The sequence below is a fragment of the Netta rufina genome (assembly GCF_964035555.1).
Source record: "Netta rufina genome assembly, chromosome: 1".
Lineage (NCBI taxonomy): Eukaryota > Metazoa > Chordata > Aves > Anseriformes > Anatidae > Netta > Netta rufina.
In genome coordinates this window covers 67,851,291-67,868,436 of record NC_140123.1, presented here as the reverse complement: position 1 = coordinate 67,868,436, position 17,146 = coordinate 67,851,291, and the positions used below count along the sequence as shown (strand labels likewise).

At 43.2% G+C, this 17,146-nt stretch overlaps 1 protein-coding gene across 1 annotated transcript in view; it reads right to left on the bottom strand.

The window, feature by feature from the left end:
* The window catches only part of AFF3 (ALF transcription elongation factor 3), a gene marked incomplete at both ends in the record, with an annotated part of 325,435 nt that overhangs the window by 59,911 nt on the left and 248,378 nt on the right, over positions 1 to 17,146 (bottom strand). Inside the window, one exon of the mRNA XM_084282865.1 lies at positions 14,813 to 14,853. Coding sequence (XP_084138991.1) covers positions 14,813 to 14,853 — 41 coding nt within the window. The remainder of the gene's footprint in view (positions 1 to 14,812; positions 14,854 to 17,146) is intronic.

Below are 17,146 nucleotides of genomic sequence, written 5' to 3'. Positions count from 1 at the left end.
GTGTATCATTTTCAGTGACATCTGATTCGAGTTTGATGATCAGGGGTGGATAAGAGCAAAAGTCTTGATTCAGGCTAATCATGTGATGTAAGAAGGAAATGCTAAACTGGGCATCCCTAATGAGCTCGCTCTGACGGGTGTACTATCCTCGGCTGAAACACACCAGCATTAGTCCTCCATGCACCACTGGCAAGGATTGAAGTGTATAGTCCTTGATTGCCTTAGTCAGTGCCTTGTGCCAACATTCATGGGGAACTTGGTCGAAACATGAGTTGGCTTCTCTTCAGTTTTTCCTCATGCAAAACTAACGAAGTAGTTCTGTCTCATGTCAAGCTTATAATTTAAAGCTGATTACCTTCCACATTTATTTATTTTATTTTATTTTATTTTTATAACTTAAAGCCATGAACCAATTCATTGGTTCAGGTCTTGATTGTGACTTTGATTTGATGGCTGTGTTGCCCATCGTTAATTAGCTTGTTGTGGTTCTAGTAATATGGTGATGTATTTTACATTTGTTTGTTTAGTTTTAGTGCACAGGTCTGGTTCATTTGGTCCAGTTGTAACACGAGTCATGTCAACTGAAGATGTATGTAACTTGAATAAGATACTTCCTAGCTATGTGGCTCTGCAAACAAATAAATAACTCTACTTCCCACAAGATGGTAGCAACATTAAAACAATGCTATTAAAATGCTGTCTTAGTTAGCAATTAAACTAAGAACCCCTCAAGGTTGCATTACTACCTTTAACAAGCTCTTTACCAGCTGCAAGATAAACCTAAGGCAATCCCTTCCAAACCAAGCAAACCCCATTTACATCTCAGCTTTGGAAACATATGTTGTTAATTTTAGGATTTCAGTTGCCAAGCAAGCTGGGTGTGACTTCTAAAAAAAAAAAAAAAAAGGAAAGTGTGACATTTGGGGGGTAATTATTTTTCAGCACAGGTGCAGAGTGCATTTGAGTACCTTAAATGTTCACACAAGCTGAGCTTTGACTCAATCAAACTGCAGCTTACCACAACTTGAAAATAGTGTCATAAAATCTCTTCTTTCAGGCAAGGTATGGCCTCAGTAAAAAGTACCAGAGAATTTCTGTCGTGGTTTAACCCGACCGGCAGCTAAACACCACGCAGCCGTTCGCTCACCCTCCCCCCTCCCTCTCTGGGACGGGGGAGAGAAATGGAAAGTGAAGCCCGTGAGTTGAGATAAAGACAGTTTAATAAGACAGGAAAAAAAAAATAACAAAAATAATAATAACAATAATAATGATGATGATACAATGGGGATAATACGAAAGTAATAATAGTATGTACAAACAAGTGATGCACAATGCAATTGCTCACCACCCGCTGACCGATGCCCAGCCTAACCCCGAGCAGTCCGGCCCCCTCCCCCCGGCTAGCCACCCCTATATATTGTTTAGCATGACGTCAGATGGTATGGAATACCCCTTTGGCTAGTTTGGGTCACCTGTCCTGGGTCTGTCCCCTCCCAGCTCTTACTGCACCCCCCAGCCTGCCCGTTGGCAGGACAGAGCAAAGGCTGAGATGTCCTTGGCTTAGTATAAGCACTGCTCTGCAACAATTAAAGCATCGGGGTGTTATCAGCACTCTTCTCATTCTAAGCCAAAACACAGCATTCCACCAGCTACTAGGAAGAAAATTAATTCTGTGCTAACTGAAACCAGGACAATTTCTTAGTTTAACAGAGTCTCATCTTTTCTCCTTCCAGCTTATACTTTCCCCCAGTGATCTCCCTTTTTACATTGGCCAGGACAACCACATCTCACCACTTCTTCATCTTTGTAGTGTTTGGATTAACTGGAGAAAGGGCTGGCGGGTCCTGGCATTTATGGCTTTTGCAGTTGCTAGTCCTTTTGAGCTAACCTCCTGGTTCAACAGTTGCACACTGCTGACACCCTTGTGCAGCTGAACTCCAAAGCAACTAAGCATGCATTGTGGCACTGTAGTATATCTTCTCCACATGGGGCAGTGGGAATTAATTTTCTGGATGTTTCCTCATTTAACCATAAAGGGAATAGAACTTGCTGTAATGTATTTAAAAGACTGATGTAGTAAATTACTGGCATATGAACAATTCAAAACAGATCCCCAATTTACTATTGCTCCACGTTGATACCAGACTTTTGGCCATAAAAACAGCCCTAATAATTTGGGTAGGGCAACTTTGTTCTAATTGCCTGGTAAAATCAACCTGGAAGACCTTACACAAGCAGAGGAGGAGAATAATGTACAGTGGCCAATGGCAGAAATTTTTCATTGTTCTTATAATACTAATAAATGATTAATACTACATTTTGGCCAAATGTAAGAAAAGAATAAAATTCATTTCATTGAAAATTATGTGGTGTTGGCTCAGCTTAGTTTTCTACATTGAATGCTAAGGCACTTGCTTGCTTTAATGCTGCCCTTTGTCTGCACAAGTAAAGAATATGCATGGGAATAGCACAGGGCTGCAGGAGGGGGGCAGATAACCTTGCAACACAACTGAGACATTCCTGGATAATCAGGTATCAACCTTGTACTTTTCACTGGCATTAAATCCCTTATAATTACTTAAGAAAATACATACGTTTTTTACACAATACTTGGAAAATATTGGCAGTATAAGGTTAAAATTCAGTGGAAGACGACAGGCAGATAACATGCTAATACAGAAAATGGCATAAAAAGACAAGTTGAACCAAAGGTCACAGTACATCTCTGTATCAATTACAGAGTGATAATCTCAGAGGAGTGTTTAGATTTTGTTGCCTTCTCAAACTGTTCTCTGGGCATGCACAGCCGACTTTGCAGTTGTTTCCCTCTTCAGCTTAAACAGAGAGGGGTGCTGTGCTGTGAATCCCTCCAACAGGAGGAGAAAAGGTGATTCAACAGCTGGAAGAGTCCCACAGGAGTTTCTTCTGAGAGCTCCACCTTTCAACATTCCTATTTCAAAAACACAGGCTATGGCCTTCATGTCAGAAGCCCAACACTCTTCTTTTCTGTACACTGCACCTCCTGCTGCAAGCCCTGAGAGGTATTTGCATGAGGGATTTGCACCAAGAAGTTTCAAACTGGAAAAATGAGTGTGCTTGTTATTAGTTTCAGCACACTGGGAAGCTGCCAGGATTTTACAAAACTGCTCATTTTCTGAGTCTTTTTTTTTTTTTTTTTTTTTTTTTTTTTTTTTTTTTTTTTCTGAGCAGAGTACAAGTTCTATCTTATTAAGTGAAAACAATAGAGTGAGAAGTTGGAAATTGCCAGGAAGCCTGGGAAAGACCGACACTCAGCCGAGATTTCATCCCATGTTTTCCTGTTGACCTCACAGGCTCTCAACACAAGAGCACTGAGTACATTAAAGAAAGGCCACAGTCTCATTTGGTCCTGTGAACATTGGCAATATGTTATGAGGACAATATACAAGCTTGAAAGGGAAAAACCGCAGCAATGTCCTCATGCCCTGGAGGTTTTGTCTGGTGTGATGCTGTTTAACCAGAGCTCTGTGAGGTTTTAAATGGCCATATGAGATTTATAGTAGGTCATGACCAGATCTCTTTTCAGGGCAAAGTTTGAAAAGTCCATTTGTCTCAAATTTTTTAAAAAAAGTGTCTGGTAATTCTCCAAGGTTTTTCCTCTTCCTTCAGGCAACTATTTTAGCCTGGCCTTAGTTCCTAAACCCTCCCCATGAGCCCTTTTAATGTGGGAAATATTGTCCTAGTATCTGTTATCAAAGGAATAATACTGTGGATACAAATATTTACAAACCCTCTCTAGCTCCACATGGTCAGTATCAAGCTTATTACCTTTTAGAAGAAGGGACATCATGACCTTAAAAGAAGTGACTTCAGGAAATCAGCATTTGAGGGCATTATTAGCGGGGGTGAGTGATGGAGGTTACAGGGAACGAAAGGGAGAAGACTCAGCAGACATGCAGAAAACCCCACCATGGGGCCGGTGGCTGAGGGGTGGCCCTGGATGGGTAGGTGGCAATGACGTCCCCCTACTAATGTCCCACCACATGCTGGTAAAATCTTGTGCCAGTGTCCTTGGGGCTGTGAAACCAGACAGCTGTGTTGGCCCCACGTTGTGGCCATTTCTTCCATGCAGTAGGAAGGTAGGCCAACACCCTCCAGTGATCGCGTCCACGTCAACTTTTTGGTAGTGGGTGCTGAACTGGGTCCTGGGGAAGGCTCCAGGTATCCTGATGGGGTTGGAGTGGTTTTGAGGAGCAGGAAAAGGGCAGACATGACAGGCAGGGAGGCAAGGCACTGTGAAAAATGGTCAGAGAGCCAGCAAGGGAGGTTCTGGGATGAGGTCCCTCAAGAAACTGGTAGGGAAATTTGAGGGCCGGGCTGGGGACATCACGGAGAGTTGGGGAAGAGAAAGGGGTGATGCCTGTGGTAGAGGCTCAGTGTCTTTTTCCTCATTCCTCATTCCTCTCTAAACAGGTTGTGGAAAGGAAGAAAAAGGAAGATGTGACCTCCTGCAGAGCTGCTGTGAGACAGGCAATACCATCAGCACCGTCAGCAGCCGTCACCTATCCAGGCAAGGACCAACACTGATCTCCCTGGTCATGTACAGTGTGAGCTAAAGCCAGGACCAGTACAGATACTCACAAAAGCAAATTAAAGTGTCCTAAAGGATTGTTACAAAGCAAGAGATTTACTTGGCAGGTCTCTATGACTTCTGGGGTGATTTTTATCTGTTGTGTAAATCAGAATCATGGAATTCTTTTACCCTGCTCTCTCTCTCTCTCTCTCTCTCTCTCTTCTTCTCTCTCTCTCTCTTTTTTTTTTTTTTTATTAACTTGACAAACTGTTTGTTCATTTAGAGCAGTTATGCTTGATTGTCCCAGTAAATAATAAGTGAGTGCTTTTCGTGAATTATTGTGCTGCTGGATTTCCACAGAGAAGGGCCTATTCTCTTCTGTGTGAATGTGTGTGAAGAGGGAGTCCCATAGGCATGAAGAAAAGTTGTGCATTTGAGTTGAGAATGAAAAAGACCTTTAAAATCTTTATAGCAATCTAATACAGAAGATACACCAGTACGAAAAGTAAATTTCATTAGGCAGAAAATATTTTCCTTTAAAATAAATAATTTTCCAGTTTTGCTAAAATGCCAGAAGATTACAGACTATATTAAAGATAGCATGTGTCTCATTTAAATCATATCCCTTGGAAAAAAAAAAAGTCTAATTTAATTTAAGTAATTTCTATTTATTTCTGCCTTTCTAAATTATATCATTTTCAGGTTATAAAAATGTAATGTCTGAACCTAAACTCTTTACACCTAGTTTCAAGCCAGACCTAATTTTACATCTAAGTTAAAAACACATGAGAGCACATAGTTATAATATGATCTGGCCCCTCTCTGACTGCAAAAAGGGCAGCCTACTATAAATAGAGTCCTTGGGAGAAGGAAGGTCTTCCTTCTCCATTTTGAGAAGGATTTTGAAATTTCATGCCATTCCAGTTCGGAACCAAGCCTTCCAATTCTGAATTTTCCCATGAAACAGAGCCCCAGAAGAAAGCAATAATAGCGAAAAATAAGCAGAAAGTGTTTGTTCTGAACATTTGTGAAGAAAATGTCACCAGGCAGACCTCCTGGAAATGCTGGCTGGGAGAGAAACCTTGCAACTTTGGAAATTGAGCCATTTGAGCTTTTGACATCTCGGTTTCCATCAAGAAAGCTCCAGCGGTTGAGGAGCCCAAATGCAGCCCTTCTCATTTGGCTGCCAACAAGCGTGTCGGGGGAGCTGATAGACAGTCAGGATGAGCTGAACAAGAACCGTAACCAGATCCTGAAGCCTGAGCTGCGTGCCGGGTGTGCTCCTCTGAAGATTTCACATGTGCAACCTTTGGAAGCAACATGCTTTTTAAGAGCTGGAAATGTTTCCAAACTGCTGATGGCAGGTCGTCTGTGGATGAACACTGAGATAACACTACTGAAATCAGTGGAGCTATTTCAATTTGTACCACTGAAAATCTGGTCACTGAAGTTTAAAACAGAGTTTTAAAGTATGGAGTTCAGTGTGAAGTAAGAATCATTGCCAGTGAGCTCCTATCTGAGCCACTGATGAACCGCACAGAGAATTACTGTGGGACTCGGAACGTTAAAAACAATTATATGATTTAAGCTTCCATTTCATGCAGAAAAATCCCTCAATCATCCTAAACCAGAAACTTGTCATTTTTCTATTTACTTTTCACATCTACCATGAAAAAATGCTCCCTGCTGCCACAAACTACTTGGGTAAACCAAGAGGTTTGCATGCAAAGCCAATTTGTCAATGTTGGCTGAAAAGCATATAAACATACCTCCTCCTCCTGATGTCTGCATGAAAGACGTTTCATATGCATGGAAAAAGTATTCCTCTTTAACCAGCTCAAGACCTACAGCTTGGTATAACATTCCTTACCCACCAAAAACTCCCAAAGATTTTAATTTGGCTTCTGGGTACATCAATACATAGAACTTCTCTGCTTCTCTGAATGTATCTAGTATCTAGATTTCATTGTACTCCACAGGAAAAAAAAAAAAAAAAAAAGAAGTTGTTTTTAGAGGAATGAATGAAAAAAAAGTATTCAGTGGATGGGGGTAGACTTTTGCCACCACTAGGACCTCCATGATTCTGGGTGTCTGTAACCAGGCTGTGGAAAAGCCCCTTCACAGACTTGCTGTAGGAATTCGGTGGTCCTCAAGAGACTTAGATGTTATTGTTTTGGCCAAAAGTCTCAGCCATGAAATGACCTGAAAATACCAAGCATTGCCAAAAGAAGAGGAGTCTGGAAGCTGACAAAAATAGTTTTGTGATTTTTTTTTTCCAGAAAGTTCTGGATGTGGGTCTTTCTCAAGACTTCTTTGACAAGGACTTCTCTAGAGGTATCCAGCTTTTCTATGAGACTTGGTTGATCACACCAAGCTTCAGGTCCTTAACAGCCTGCTGCTGTACCTTTGCATTGGTGTATGTAAAATAACTAAGTGGGAAACTGTTTTTTCTTACGTAGAGCCCTGTCAGATTTCAGAGATGTTCCCACTTTTCTCTCTGGGAGGAAACCCAGGCTGCTTAAAGATCACACTTTTATTTTCTTTCACTGAAATGCAAGAAATATAGAACAGTGCAAACCCTTCCTCAGCAGCAGAGTAAATCCATCTTTTCTCAAATTCAAGGAGAGAGGAAAGGATAAAAGCTTTCATACAGCCTACATCAACTCCAAGGCAGTCATGAAGAAAAAGCAGAGGCACCTGATTAGACTGCATGGGGGAGGAAAGTGTCTCAGACCATGACAATACAATCTCCTCACAGGAACATCTCAGGAGTGATTCAGCCACACAGTGATCACTGTGGAGAAATCTGGGGGAGTCTCTTTCTTTGTACATACTGTCCTTCACTTTTGCCTGTGAAGAACCGGGCTGCAGTTCTGCTTGTCCTGTGTGGTGTCCTCTTCACCCTTCAAAAAGCAAAGGGCCAGACAAAGTGCAGACTGTGTGTATCGTGACTGGGGGCCAAATGAAGACACTGTACTGAGGAGTTCCTTGCCTACCCTGGGCACAATCACAGCTCTGTTGGGGGACTGGCCTCCTACAGAAAGTGCCCGCTCTCCCCCAGCCTAACCTGGGCTCCCATTTCCTTTTTATCTCCATTGTTGCCTGGGTCAGAAGAAAGCGAAGAGCAAGGAGAAAGTGCTCCTGAAGCTAAAATAAATAATAATAATAGTAATAAATATATATATGTATATACATGTATATATGCCATATGCATATATAGGGCAGTAGGCAAATAGCCTTACCAGTAACAAGGCTAACAGATGTTCAGCTACAATTTCTAAATTACCTTTGCAAGAGGCAAGAAAAAGTGACTCAAGTGAGCATGTCATCCATGGAGCGTGGGACAGGTGCCAGAAAAACCCTGTTGTGCCTTGCTGATTACTGAGCGATTAAAGCTTGAAGGGGGCATCTCCTTCCACCTGCTGCAGGACAGCTAGCTCGCTGACAGGGAGCTGAAATTTCTCCTTCATGTTGCTGTACCCACTCTGGAGACTCTCTGAGCTCCAGCTAGAACATGGTCAACAGACACAAAAGGGTCTAAAGCCCCACACTAACGTCATGTAACTGGGCCAGGCTGAGGTGACGCTGCTTGCTACGAAATTTCAGCGTTTCTTAAAATACGGTGGTAATGGAAGCATGGTGATTTGTGGGAACAGCATGATCCCTGGTTTCCTGCTATTAGTGCTGTGTAAACCTGAGCTCTTTTTCTTCAGACTGCCAGGAAATAGATACAAAAGTATTTATAAGATTTCACTTTTGCAGCATAGCCCTAAAAATAGCACAATACATCATTCATAGTACAGGTCTCTCTATTCTCTTATCCTACTGCTGAAGGAAGAAAGGCATAATATTATCAGCTAACTGCCCTCCCTACCTCTTCCCATAAAGCACGTTTCAGCTACTAGTGTTGCTATCAAGGTTAAAATCCCCTTTGTTTTACAACATGTTCATTGCTTAAGGGCACTGTCATTGCCCAAAGGGAGCATAATGTTCAAGTCTCATTGAAATATCAGTAAGTAATATCAATAATAAAGAAAATACAGAATATATTAACAAATTCACTGCCCATAGCTATGTACCCATGATATATGGGAGCGGTATTCAGAGCATCAGTTCGACAATACTTAAAGTCAGTGCTCCTTTGACCCGTGCTGATGAAGATGGACAGACAGGTTACAGAAGATTATGCCTCCAAGGGTCATAAAAATGTAGAAGGTTCCCAATTGCAAACTGATTTTTCAAAGACAATTACCTGCATGATTTAACCAGGCGGCCATTTATGCCTTCCAGGTTTCATATCATTAATGTTTGTTTCCTCTTGGATTTTCGCTGTTTCTCCTTTGCTCATTTTTTTTTTTTCCTTTTTACCTCATGTATACACATTAAAACACTCTCTCACACTTCTTGTCCTAGGTGATTTATTCCCAAGAAATTAAATTACATTTTTATAAGCCTGTGTTACTGCAAATGATAGTTGAAGATTTGCTGAAAAAATTAATTCCTGATCTGTTGCCGTGAAGAGCCCTTGCTAGCACTGCACTGACTCTGTCTTTCAAAACCAGATGGAAGCAGTCCAACGGTATGATTAACTTCTTAGTCCCTGCAATTTCCTATTGCTCTACTTGCCCTAGATTTCAGGATTGACCTCCTGCTTCACTGCAAAATGCACAGTTGCTCAGCTTGATAAATCACATGAATACTTTTTTGATCACAGTTATCTACTATTTACTACATACCCAGTGAGGTTAATCATATGCTGAGGCACTTCATATGCTGCACGCATATACACTCTTCTTCCCAATAGCACTTTGCATATTCTTCATGCTGCCAGCCAGCAATGGGACCTGTTTTCCCCTTACCAATATTTAAAAGACCGCAGTCATGCACCTTGTCTCTTTTTCACCCCATGTTAATTCTGTAATTATCCACACACGGATTCTTAAAAGAACTAGCAAGCCAAAGAAAATACATGAGAAATTGCTAGTCAGACCTTTCTTTTAGCAGACAGATATTTTTCAAAATGCTAATGTTTCTGTGAACTAGAACCGATCGTCTCCCCTCTAATATCTTTGGGGAGCTATTGAGAGTGCATGGGGTTGCCCGTAGGGATCTGCGAAATGTTTGGCTATCATGACAGCAAACTGCTATTACTTCCTTGAAGAAAAAATGCAGCTTCACTTTTCTTTCTCTTTCTTTAAACACCAAAGGAATTTCGGTATTTAGTATGGCTAACTAGGGCTCAAAATTGCTAAAATTCCCTGGAACAGCTCCGCCTCACCTTCTCATGCAGCTTTGCAATACACCCAAATTGCATCTCCAGAGCTGTCGTAGAACAATTCCAGACAAACACCAGCAACAGTCAAGGCATGGGAAAGCATCCAGCAGTGAATGGATGAGTGTTGCAGATCTTGCTCTCAAGTTAAATAAAAGGAAATAGAATCCAGTTTTACAGAGATATCTATTCCTTTTTATTCCAAGCCTTCCACACAGGCTCTTTTCTGAAGCCCCTTTTCACCAATTCACAGCATACTCCAGTACTGGAAATAATACCCCATATGCAATACATAACGTTACTCTTGTTCAAGTTCTGTACCTAGGAGGGCTAAGAAACTCTAGATCATTTCTGCCACAAGAAGCAGCACCTGTCACCCTTTCCTACCCCATGCCTAGTGGAAATGTGGGGCACCAGCATCTCCAAACAGCCGTGCTTCCACATAGGGAATTAACAGTAAATCCATATCCCCTGTCAGAGATATATTTTTTTTTTTCCTTGCAAAGATAATCTTGAAAGTATAAGCAATGTACCAACTCTGCTGGAGGGACTCGTGTTCATTTCTATGGCAAAGAGCACTGTGCATGCATGCTCTTCTCCAGCCAGCCTTTGCATCCCCCATGATCTCAGTTCCTTCACTCTCTGCTGGGACTTGGATCAGCTGTCCTGAGCCAAGGCTTCCCCTCGGCTGTCACTGGCTGCACAGACCTGTCACATCACGGCTTGCTGGCCAGCCTGTGAGCTGAGTCACTCCGCTGATAAGCTGACCACATAGCTTTGCAAGTGTAGGACTTGCTCAGTGTGAAAGGCGACATTATCAAACAACTCAGTCCAACACAAACAGAAGTATGTGGGTGACATGAAGCACGTGAGTATTTTTGCTAGCTGCCACCGGGCTATTTACGTCCTTCAGGGTATCACAAGTTTAACTGCGTTGCTTAATCACAGCTAGAGCAGATACTTGAGAACAAGAAATCTTTGGCTTGGTCCACTGAAAGTTTTAGGGCTGCTTAGACAGCTGTGTTCCCTACTTTAAATGATCTATTAAAAGTCTACATTGCCTCTTATTGTTGCCTTAATTCTTTACAAGCAGCCTATTCCCCTGGCCTCATAACTCAAATGGTGTATCTCAATGTGGCTTTGTCTGAAGGAGAAGAGCCATGCTACAGATCCTGCTGGACTAATCACTGACCCTATTGCTGCTTACAGTATCAGGGGAATGGAATGGATTGTCCCAGGCCAACCTTTTCCATTCATTGTTCCTCGCAGCTGGGTGCTAGGTGCAGGCACACACCTGTGAGAGATAGTTCAGCAGCACCTCTGCCTCCAAACCATCTCTCTGCCTGCAGATGTATTGCTCTGCTGCTTCTCATGACCCTCCTCTCAGTTCTGCACACCCATCTTGGGACTGGGCAGGTTGAGTTGATGGTTGGACTTGGTGATCTTAAAGGTCTTTTCCAACCTAGATGATTCTATGACTCTATCTATGATCAGCACTCCAGAGGAGAGTGGGAACAATTTGTTCTTCCCTCAAGACCTCTAATGCAACTGGTCAGACCCGTTAGGGTAAAACAGATCACACCTGGCACAGCCTGCATGTCAGTGTCCTAACAGTGACCAAGCATGGATGGAGAGGGTATGGCTACAGGGAAATGTAAAGTACACCCAACAGGAAGGTGAGCCAAAGGACAGATAGGCTTTGAAGCTCACCAAACCTCATGAATGGTGCTCATCCACAGTGCAAAACTGATGTTTGTGTTGAGATGCCTTGTCTAGCAGCAGCTCAGGGTGGTAAATCAAACAGTTTTATCACAGCCTGTACTGAACAGTTCAGGCCTTGATGAAACAAATATATAAACCAGGTGCTGAGTGTAAGCTGAAAAGCTGGCTCTTATCAGGTGGGGTGGAAGGGCTGGCCAGCATGGCTGCATGATGTCCAGGCTGCATGGGTCCCCTTGCTGCCAGTTCAGCTCCCACCTCTGCCCCCGGGTGAGGGTGGGCAGAGCTAGCAACATCTCTCTGCATCCTCCACAGTAAGGACACAAAGAGGATAATAGACTGGGCCTGTGAATGAAGCGTGTCCCATAAGTACCACCCAGGCACTGCAGGGAATGAGACAGCTTTTCCCTATTACACCGAGAGAGGAAATTCAGCGATGGCACAAGGCTTTCCTCTAAGTACTCAAGACTCTTAGTCAGACCCACTTGGCCTGCACTACAGCACAGAGAAATAAAAGCAGCTAGGGGAATAGAAGTGCCTTAGGACCACTGTAAATCTTTACTTCATGGAAAATCTTATCTTGTGCATGAATATGAGCTGTGAGTAAATTTAATGTGTGGATTAAGTACTGTGCGGTCTCCCTCATGGTGGGCTTTTCAGCCGAAAAAGAACAAAAGAATAATAATGAGTGTTGTGTTTGGGTATGATTACAAACATCTGTAATTTACAGCTGGACATTCCCCGTTGCAAATATATCCAGCAAGCAAGTGCTCTGGGTTAGCGTAATAGCCTGCAAAAAATTAGCTTTTAACTTTAGTCCTGAGGTCAGAGTGCTGGGACCAGGGGAGTCAATAATAAAATCTATTTAGCTCAGTGGGATTAAGCAGGTTTAAGACCTGGCTTAACCACACTGCTCACTGTTAAATAATAGCAGAACGCACTGAGTATTTTAGGTACAGACATTTTTCTTAATTTGAAAGCTATTCAGGCAGTGGATTCGAGAGTCATGCCATTGAAGATATGCTAGCACTATACCATTAAGGTATATGAGTTAAATGTTTGTACTTCTCTGTCCCAGAAATTGAGCAATCTTTATAGTTAGACCACTTTACTGAAAAGCATAATAAAATTAAAACGAAGCTGTGCTGTATAAACACTGAAGGTTTTCCATGAGAGAATGAAAAGTGAATGGGGCCAGTGCATCTTTCCTGACAAAACAGTCAGTGCATGTGCAGAGCAACCTGTCTTCTGGAAGCAGAAAAGCTGTTTCAGTCGAGCTTCTGGGTCACTAATCTTTGTGTTTGCACATAAATCTGTTGGGGGTTACTGTGGCAGTCTGAAAACAAGACTGAGTGCAGCACACTGGAGAAATCAATGGCTACAGGTTTAAAAACTCCCCCTTTTTTTGCCTCTTTCAGTTTAGCTAACTGTTAGCTTTTTAACAAAACCTGAAAGCAAAAACTGAAACGAGAACTACTGGAGAATAAATTTTAAGAAAGAATGGTGGGTGAAATTGCCGAGAGCTTGATTTAACCTGCCACCTCACCTCCCTTGGTGCTGGGACGTGCTGGTGTGTGGCCAGGCACTCGTCACTGCTCCTGGGACACAAGCACTGGGCAACAATATCACAGGAGCTCTCCCTTTAGCCAAGGCTAGGCAGAACCTTTACAGTTTCAGTTTTGGGCCCCTGCTCGATGCAGAGAGGTTCCTCACCCCCAGTGGGGCTGGGACCATCTACGCACCGTCACCACTGCTCTTCCTAGGAGTGACAGAGCAGGGTTTGGGGTTTGCTGACTGCTTCCAGGGGCAGTTCTGTGGGAGTGCTCCTTGCTCAGCCCAGGGGAAAGATGCTGAGAAATGCCTCCCCACACTGTCACAGCATCATCCCACCACGTGTGAAAGCTGCTTGGCCTGGTGGCTGAGCTTGCACACCTCCGGGGAGATGGACACGATGCTGCCCTGACTGCTCTTTCTTTTTGCATTCATCCCCATTACAGCAAATACTCGTGTACTCTACAACCGAGTCAGTGATTTCTCCTGCATCCCATATGTTTCAGTCTGTTTTTCTTTTTTCTTTTTTTTTTTTCTTTAAGGGGGGTAAAAGAAATCCTAAACAAAATGGTGTTTGTAAACTGGGCAGAGGTGGTGGGGGGGAAGGTTGATAATTTTGGCAGTCTTAGCCTCAGACCAGAGAGAAATGTTATTCATCCGTGCACAAGATATAATTCAGCCTAAGTGACAGGCTCTGCTCTGGAGAAATCCTGGCCTGAGCTGGCTTTGAGAGTCAATTACTGCTTATTCCCAGGGAGGCGGGGGGCGGGGGGCCAGGCGGAGCGCAGGGGGCTGCCAGCAAGGCAGGGGGAAATTTACTCTGTGTCAGCCCGCATGACACAGTACCTCATTTGTGGATAAATGTAAATCTGCTGGTTCTTTTTCACAGGCACTAAAACGTACAGTCTCTCCTTCCCCTTCCCTCCCCCCTCTTCCCAAAACTGGAAAAGAAATCAGGACCGTCTTAGAAAGCTACCTTATATTTCAATCAATCCTCTTTCATAAAAGTCATTTAAGGTAAATACCTGTGCAGATTACGGCCCAACTATAACATTTACTATGGCCCGAATCCTGAATTCCTTGCTCAGGCCAGTTTCCCATTGAATTTGATGGAAATTCGCTTGAAAAAGAGCTGAGTAAAACCTGAAAGCTGGCTAAGGATTTGGTCCCTTTCTTATCTGCCTGAAGCACTGCTGCAGTTCCAGAAGAAGTAAAAAAAATAATGAATTAAATTCCTCTAAAATACTGATCCCTCAAAACTTAAGGGGTAAAAAAAGGCATTGTTTTTGTGCCTGAAATGTACGGAGTATCTCATCACAAGAGCAGCAATTCCCAGGGAAAGAATTTGGAAAAAGTCAAAAGAGAACATCTCAAAATAAATGAAGTACTTATTGCTGAAAAATGAGCTTAGATATATCTCAGCAAACTCTAAAGCTGAGAATTTACTGCATCATTCATGCCTTCTCCAGTAAGTTTCTTATCTCTCGTTTGGTATCACAACAAGGGATTCTGCATACTCTGTATGAAATACAACAAGACTGTGATTTTTGCAGTAATAAACTCTACACATGCATGACAAATCCAAGCATGCAAAATGTTTAACATCCCAGTTCGCAGATACTTTGGGGACAAAATCCGATTATGAGTTATATGCCACAATAAATAGGGCTCAACGTTTCATAAAGCAATTTATAGTTCATAAAAATGACAAAATGTACCTGTCAGACAGAACGCGGAGAGCAGATCTCTGTGCTGCCTGCTGGAAGAAAGGGCAGAGATGTTTATTTTATATTCTGACTTTAAAATTACGAGTACAATCAACACTTTAAAAAATGCGTTACACACATTTTTGTCACGTGTCCAAATTTTAAAGTACTAGCAAAGTAGCAGAGAGTCTACAGCAAAATGGACATTCCAGCCTGGTAAATGTAAGAACACTTTGTTAAGTACGCCATAAACCAGGAGATTGTCAAAGCACAGCGCAGTATTTGAGGTCTGAACTGCTCTATTTAGACGGTTTTCTGCAGGTCTCTGAAAACTCTGCAGGGCTCAGCTCTCTTCCTTCCCCTCTCCCCGCTTCCGCACTCCCACTCCCTCTCCTTTACCATCAGTCTCCTCCCATTCTTCCACAGAAACAAACATCACATATTTGGTTCCTTGTGCGACGAAGCCTGTAGCTATAATTATAGATTTTGCAAAGCTTGCCAGAGCTGCCGCAGACTTTTCATGAGCGCTGCCATGTTAATCTGCTGGCAACTCTGGGCTACGCAGCACAGGATTGACCTGTTGCTGGTTTGCTCCTCAGTTTTTGCCTAGCACAACTCTTTTGGATGGGGTGGGGAGGCATGGTGCTCGTTCTTGTGTTAGCCAGCAGTCCTGGGAATAGAAATCGTAGCCTCTCAAGTTTAATAGGACTCCCAAGCCTATCCCTGAGCTGGTTTGCCACTTTATTATTATTATTCTTTCCCCTCCTTGAATCACTTCAAGCAGGGTGATTCATGACTTCAGCACAGTAACTAGCTGCTAAGCAAAGATGAAATCCATAATGTTCTGAAAATCTACTTTAAAGCCCCAATTCTGCTTGTGGCTGCCCGGAGTGGCTCCTTCCCACTCATCCCTGTCCGGGCTGTGCCTCGCCTGGCGCAGAAGGGACACAAAGCCACGCAGCACAGAGAGTCAAGGGGCAGAAAATTAAGTGTAGGTTTTCTCTTTGCAGCCACCGGCAAGCATGTTTCGCAAACGATATCTCTGGCTCTTCAGGCTGCAGGGGGCTGCATCCCTGAACATGCCCATCCCTGAACATCCCCATCCCTGAACATGCATCCCGGCATCCTGGTCAGCACCAGAGAGCATGAAAGCAGCCCTCCTGGCTAGGCTACAAAGAAACACTGGATAAAACCTCACTTGCAGTCTCATTGACTGGAACATTTCACAGACAGGGGTAAAAAGATTCCCTGAATGGATCTATGCGGATCTGACAGTAGTGCAGAAGTGCTTTGGGAAGGGTGTCCACATGATTTTGGAAGTAGGCACTTTCAGGAAGTTTTCAAAGGGAAGAGTGGTTTGCTGTGTGTCCCATGCTGGGTTGTCAGGAGATAAGGGCTGTGCCACATCCCCTGCTGGCAGGAAGGTTTTCCCTTTGCTTTCACTTTCTGTGGTGGGCAGAGAGCCCACAGGAAGAGCTGGAAAGGTCCCACCAGCTCAGTGGGAATGTGCCCATGGCATGAACCTGCTGGTTTTAGTGTTATTTTCTAATAATATGGAGCTTGGACTTTTATTGTCTCTGATAGCTCATTCTACTGGCACGCTCTTTGGGTACAACCCTGTCTGGGTCCACCAGGACACTGGGTACAGGACAGGTTTTAAGCAGAGCACCTGCCCTCCATTTCAGTAGGCTGGCACCTTGTTTGTTCTCACCTTTGACGGGGGCTCGCTATGATAATTTCACCCCACTTCTTGCACAAAAACACAGGAGAGACCCAAACCTTGGGTTTAAGAATGTCTTGTGACTTAATTTCTTCTTAAATGACCCAGACCAATGTGAACCCATCTCCTCTCATGCTTAATTACCCTCACTAGCAGGAACTTTTGGCCATCGTGACTCATATTGTCCAGCTCCCAGTGCTGGCCTCTACACTGTTATGCTTTTGTCTGCAAAGGTCTGGAGCTTCCTTGCACTATCAGAGCCCTTCCCCATGCCCAAGTAATGTAGACATCATGCAAATCACCATTCCTTCTTCTCTCACATCTTTCCTTTGCAGGCAGCCACTATGTGGCAGTGCTGTTTAAGCCACTTTTAATGTCTCCCAGTCTTGGCTAAGACCACCACAGGTGGTTGGGCAATGAAACAGGTTAGAAAACGCATCCAGCTGGAAATTAACACTCTTCCTTTATCTATCTATCTATCTATCTATCTATCTATCTATCTATCTATCTATCTATCTATCTATCTATCTATCATCTATCTATCTATCTATCTATTTTGCCAGGTCATTTGTAAGCTGCATGCCTTTTCTGAGCTGCCTCCCCAGGGGGAGGGAGGCAGTGCAGGG